Here is a 6137-nt window from a genome sequence, read left to right on the forward strand (position 1 = left end):
CAGTCCATCACAGGGACATCCTGGACGGGTCTCCAGTCCATCACAGGTACACCCAGGACGGGTCTCCAGTCCATCACAGGGACACATAGAGACAATCAGCCTAACATGCATGTGTTTGAACTGTGGGAGGAAAGTGGAGTACCCGGAGAAAACACGCATGCACGGAGAGAACATGCATGCACGGAGAAAACACGCATGCACGGAGAAAACACGCATGCACGGAGAAAACACGCATGCACGGAGAGAACACGCAGACTCCACCGCGGAGATCTACCACCTGCAGCATCTTTATTATTTTAAAGACTCGAAAATAATTGTTCTAAATGTGACGTCTACACCAGCTCTCTCTCTCTCCTGCATATTGTAATTTACACAATGAAACACTGAAACAGAAAATTTCATTCATTTCGGGAAAATGAATCCAGTCACGTGATAAATCGGCTCTGCGTACGCGCTTACGTCATAGACGTCTAATCTGATTGGTTTTCTTCCACAGCGACCGGAAGTTCCGTCAGAAGAGAAACAAAGGGCTGTTTTTAGATAAATACATGCTTTCAGTCCTGCTCTTTCCTCGGTGAAGCACTTTAAATGTTTGGTGAACAGTGGGACTGTGTTCCGGGACGGTTTCAGTCACAATAAGGTAAAAAAAAAAAAAGACTTTAGACACTTTATAACGACAAACGCTACGAACTAATGCGTCTCAGCTAGCTAGCTAACATGGAGTCAGTCAGCCGGACGCGTTCTGTAGTTTGTCCTTCACACCGAAACTACTGGACCCTGTACGTGAGGGTTTAGTCTTTGTCCTGTAGAAGCGGAGTCCGGCAGACTGAGGTCAAAGCCCCGGCAGGAACCTGGAGTCTACTCCTGTCACTAATCACCCTTTTGTTTAATAACGCCATTATCAATGGTTTCCTCCATGTCTAAATTACTAATTCAAAATGAAAACAATGGAAGAAAATAGTCCTATTGGTTAAAATATAATTTGAAGGTCTCCAAAACCGAAACAGTAATTAAAAAAAAACATTAAAAAATCATGGTGACCTTTTTCACTTCTGTCGTCTGAAAGTAAAGTATATTTATCTGTATTGTGCTTTTTAAGAGTGGTATAAAAGAGCTTCCAGATGACTGGACTGCTACAGCAACAGTAGAGAGACAGGTAGGAAGGTACTTGGTGTGTCACCTGGACAGAGAATGGACGATAAGGAGACCTGGTGGTGGAACAGTGAAGTGCAGGAAGCTGTTCAAAGAAAGAGGTTAGTCAAGAAGAAATATGACAGAGAGAGGACTGAAGAGAGGAGACAGGAATATAAGGAGATGGGACGAAGACAAAGCAGAAGATGTACGATGAGTTGTGTGGGAGACTGGACACTAAAGAGGGTGAGAAGGACTTGTACTGATTGGAGAGACAGAGGGATCAGGCTGGAAAGGATGTGCAGCAGGTTAGGCTTGTTAAAGACAGGAATGGTAATGTTTTACAAAGTGAGGAGAGTGTGACGGGAAGATGGAAGGAGTACTTTGAGGAGCTAATGAATGAAGAGAATGAAAGAGAAAGAAGAGTAGAGGTCATAGAAACTGTGGACCAGGAAGTGGGAAAGATTAGTGAGGGTGAAGTCCAGAAAGCTCTGAAAGAATGAAGAAGGGGAAGGCAGTAGGACCTGATGACCAGTGGAGGTTTGGAAATGTCTTGGAGAGATGGTAGTGAGGTTTTAACTCAAATATTCAATGACATATTTGAGGGTGAGAAAATGTCTGAGGAATGGAGAAGAAGTGCTGGTGGCCATTTTGAAGAACAAGGGTGATGTACAGAGTTGTAGCAACTACAGGGGAATTAAGTTGATGAGCCACACAATGAAGATCTGGGAGAGAGATGTGGAAGCAAGACTTGGATTAGAGGTGACTACCTGTGAGCAGCAGGATGGTTTCATGTCAAGAAAGAGAAAGAGCACCACAGATCCATCTTTGTTTAGAGGATGTTGATGGAGAAGAACAGAGAGGGTCAGAAAGAACTCCATTGTGTCTTTGTGGATTTAGAAGAAGTATCAGACAGAGTGCAGAGGGAGGAGGTGTGGTGTTACATGAGGAGATCTGGAGTGGCAGAGAAGTTCATTCAACCTTTATCTATACAGGTAAATCCCGTTGAGCCTCGAGGACTCATTTACAAGAGAGACCTGATTTCAACAAAGAAAGATGACAACAATGGACAACAGTGACAACAATAAACGGTTATAAAAAGGCATACAGATTTTTTTTTTTTTTTAACAAGTAGGATGGCTAAAAAAAGAAAAGTAACAAAAAACAGCTAGATTCTAAGGTGAATGTAGAAACTAAAAACAGGAACATGTCTGCGTTGGTCCCTGCCAGGAGTCCAACAGATTCTTAAAGCCACTTAGAGAGGTCAAAGGTCGAGAGCTTCAGGTCTTTTTGCAAGATCTTCCAGGAAACAGGAGCGGAGGAGGAGAAGGTCCTTTTGTCTAGTTCAGTCCTCACTGAGGGAACACTGCAGGTAATGATGTCCTGAGAGCGCACGCTGTAGCTGCACTCACTCAAGTATGTTAGACTGGTACAGGACATGCATGAGGACAGCAGGACATGCATGAGGACAGGAGTACATGCATGAGGACAGCAGGACAGGGGTGAGGTGTGCTGTAGGAGTGACAGATAGCTTCAAGGTGGAGGTGGGAGTGCATCAAGGATCTGCTCTGAGCCCCTTCTTGTTTGCTTTGGTGATGGACCGACTAACAGATGAGGTCAGGCAGGAATCCCCGTGGACGATGATGTTTGCAGATGACATTGTGATCTGTGGTGAGAACAGGGAACAGGTGGATGTTCCCTGCTAATAATAATGTTTTTGTGTTTTTGGATGTCAGGATGTCACACTGCACCCAGCTGTGGAAAAGGAGCTTACTCATCATTCCCCATTTTTTCTGACCCGGTCTTCTGAATGTCCCGAACACTGACCACCATGAGCAGCGGTGCAGTGTCCAGTGACCAGCAGCAACGGCCGGGTCCCACGGAGACACTGCAGTGTCCTCGTGGTCCGTATATCTCAGCCATCACTAATAGGTCAGCTCAGCATTCTTTGAATTTGCATGTCTTCTGGCATCCACCAGGAATTGCAGTGGTGGCACCCTCATTTTCCATGGCTCGTTCCCATCAGTTGTCTTTAATACGTTTCTTTCCAGGACCACTAACCTGTTCATCCGAGGAGGAATGCTGTTCTCCGTGGGCGTCTTCTTGGCTCTGGTGTTGAATTTACTTCAGGTGCAGAGAAACGTCACCCTTTTCCCTCCAGACGTCATCAGCAGTATCTTCTCCTCGGCGTGGTGGGTGCCTCCCTGCTGTGGCACCGCCTCAGGTGAGTCAGAGAGCGCTCTGCAGCGTTAGAGATACTTCTCCCAGCTCCTCTGTGCTGTTTGATGTCCTGATATTACAGCTGAGAAACTCTTACGACACATATTAAAGTTTTCGTTGTTTGATTAGTCCCGTTGAGCTCATCTGTCCCAAAAAATATGTAAATCTGAATAATCTAAAACAAAAAAAGATTGGTTTTTTTTTTAAGGTTTTATGTATTATACAGATAGCTCTTTTTAAAGTTTAAATATTGGGTTTAGATTGGTTTAAAATATAATTTTATACACAAAATTACATGAATATGAACAAAATATGTAAACATTTGACATCCATATTTCTCTAACTTTATACAAATACCAAACAGAGCTTCAGTTTACATGTGCCGGTATATGGGGCGGTAGCCATCTTGGATTTGAACATGGCAACGTAATTTTTTATTACGACCTTTTTTTAAACCTAGATGCACCCACACACCAACATGGACGTCCGTACCTCACTTGTTTTCATGTAAATTTACAAGTCCTGGTGAGTGGAGGGAGCGAATGTATCCACCACCAGGTGCAGTGGGGGAGCCACAAGGGGGCCAATGGTGACCACGGCCTCCACAGATTAATGTAAGAGGGCACCTTAAGGGCCACCCCTATCATTTTGAGGAATGTATTCCTTTAAGCAGATTAAAAAGTAGAAAACAACGTTTCCTCAAATGGTTGCGTTGGCAGGTTTACATGTATTCATGTTGACCATCATGGATTTTGAAGTGGCAACCATTTTTATACCTAGATGGTGTAGTACACACCAAAATGGAAGTTGCAATCTCACAACTTGAACGGACGGACAGTGTTTCGCTTCGCAACGGTGGACAATAAATGGATCTAGACCACCTCCGAAGGTGGTTTGATGGAGCACGTTCAGAATACACACGGAGGCCGTGCAGACCTGCATTTAGATGTTTGCAGTCGTGGCACCCATGACAGCTGGTAGTGTGTGAAATGTGACACGGCTGTTCAGACGTTAAAGCAGCTTCACGTAATTCTATAAATTTATATCAAGAAGGCATGCGGAGGTGTACCTGTACACTGATACCACCAGGCTTCACAGCTTTATTGATTCTTGTCTCCGTGGTAAACAGCTGGATGCGCTGCTCCATCCCAAGTGGCTCAGTTACAAACCACTGCAACCTGGAGGCTCTCGTCTTCCCCAGAGACGAGCTTTCATCGGCACCACGCTTCAACACATCCTCTGAGACCACGGCTCTGGGAGAGCTGCTGCATCTTGTTGACAGTACAAAATTAATCTGTTGAAAAGCTGCACGTCCTGGGTCAGAGGTTCTTCACACGTATGGCTGATGAGCTAACACTGAGGAGAAGTCAAGCTCATTATCAAACTACAACTGTTGTTTTACCTGCCGGTAGCAGTGATCCTTTACATGAACTGATTCTGTACCGGGTGCTTCCACCACCACATCAAGCATAGTGCTGGCCTCTGTGATGCCCGGCAGAAAAACTGGTGGACCTGTTCTGTGATGTTTCCATAAATGTAATAAAAGCACAGAAGAGAACCATCGATGTTGCGTCAGTGTTTTATTTGTTACCCATCATTCTGCTGTTTTCCCTCCCTGCAGCAGTGATCGGCTTGTTGTACCCCTGCATCGACAGTCGGCTCGGAACACCACACAAGTTCAAGCGGGAGTGGTCGAGTGTGATGCGCTGCGTGGCTGTATTTGTTGGTATCAACCATGCTAGTGCTGTATCCTTTCATCTGTAATAGGATCTATTATGATCTTTAATAGGATCTTTAATATGTGGAATTTGTGACCTTGTATGGAAACGTGTTAATCTAAACGAAGTCTTATTCAGAGGAGATTGCTGTTACAGGACAGATGGGCAGTACAATATCAGAAACTTTGCTGTTGGACAGAATCTGCCTTTCATGAAACCAGAGTCGTCTCAGTCACGTCGCCCCTTTGCTGTAAAAGTGCATTCAGGTACCATCTGTAAAATTAAGCTTCCTGTTGGACCAACGGTGTGTTCAAGGTCCAGTAGGAGGGTTGAACTTTGAGGAGAAGGTTCAAGGTTGTACCTTCGACCCTCCCGTTAGACTTTAAACGTTCTCAGTGCACCTTGATCCTCTTTGTTTGACCTCTAACCTTCCCATTAGACTTTGAACCTTCTTGGTGAACTTTGAATCATCCGTGGGACTTCAGATTTGTCTGCAGGACACAGAACATCTTGGTGTCTTCAGTTTGAGCTTTACAAGTGGCTTTAAGCAGTTGTTTGAACAAGGCTGTCACTTTAGAAATCATCTTAAATCTCAACTCTTCCATTGAGAACAACTCAAACAAATCCTGACCTCTTCTTTTTATAATATGACAGCTACTTTATATGAAAGCTCTTTGCTCGTAGCCAACATGAGTTTGGTCCTTGACCTCCTTGTTTTTCAGAAGGTAGACTTTGCTAACAATGCACAGCTGTCTCTGACTTTAGCAGCACTCTCCATCGGTTTATGGTGGACCTTTGACCGCTCCCGCAGTGGTTTTGGTCTCGGGGTCAGCATCGCTTTCTTGGCAACTCTGGCAGCCCAGATCCTGGTTTACAACGGAGTCTTTCAGTAAGTCCTTAACAAATACAGAATATTTATTTATTTGATGAAGGACGTAAAACATGCAGGGAATAAGCTGTGTAAGATGTTCGAACACAGTGTCTGGTCTTTTCAGGATGCCAGGTCTCAGATTAAGGTTTTCAGGATGCCAGGTCTCAGATTAAGGTTTTCAGGATGCCAGGTCTCAG

At 44.5% G+C, this 6137-nt stretch overlaps 1 protein-coding gene across 1 annotated transcript in view; it reads left to right on the top strand.

Annotated features, from left to right (window-relative positions):
• The first annotated feature begins 497 nt into the window (after nt 1–497).
• insig2 (insulin induced gene 2) overlaps nt 498–6137 on the top strand; it is a 65483-nt gene continuing 59843 nt past the window's right edge. The window contains exons 1-5 of the mRNA XM_037686758.1: nt 498–640; nt 2868–3063; nt 3183–3355; nt 4973–5097; nt 5792–5958. Coding sequence (XP_037542686.1) covers nt 2942–3063; nt 3183–3355; nt 4973–5097; nt 5792–5958 — 587 coding nt within the window. The 5' untranslated portion in view covers nt 498–640; nt 2868–2941. The remainder of the gene's footprint in view (nt 641–2867; nt 3064–3182; nt 3356–4972; nt 5098–5791; nt 5959–6137) is intronic.

The sequence above is a fragment of the Nematolebias whitei genome, chromosome 13, assembly GCF_014905685.2.
Source record: "Nematolebias whitei isolate Nwh7 chromosome 13, NemWhi1, whole genome shotgun sequence".
Classification (NCBI taxonomy): domain Eukaryota; kingdom Metazoa; phylum Chordata; class Actinopteri; order Cyprinodontiformes; family Rivulidae; genus Nematolebias; species Nematolebias whitei.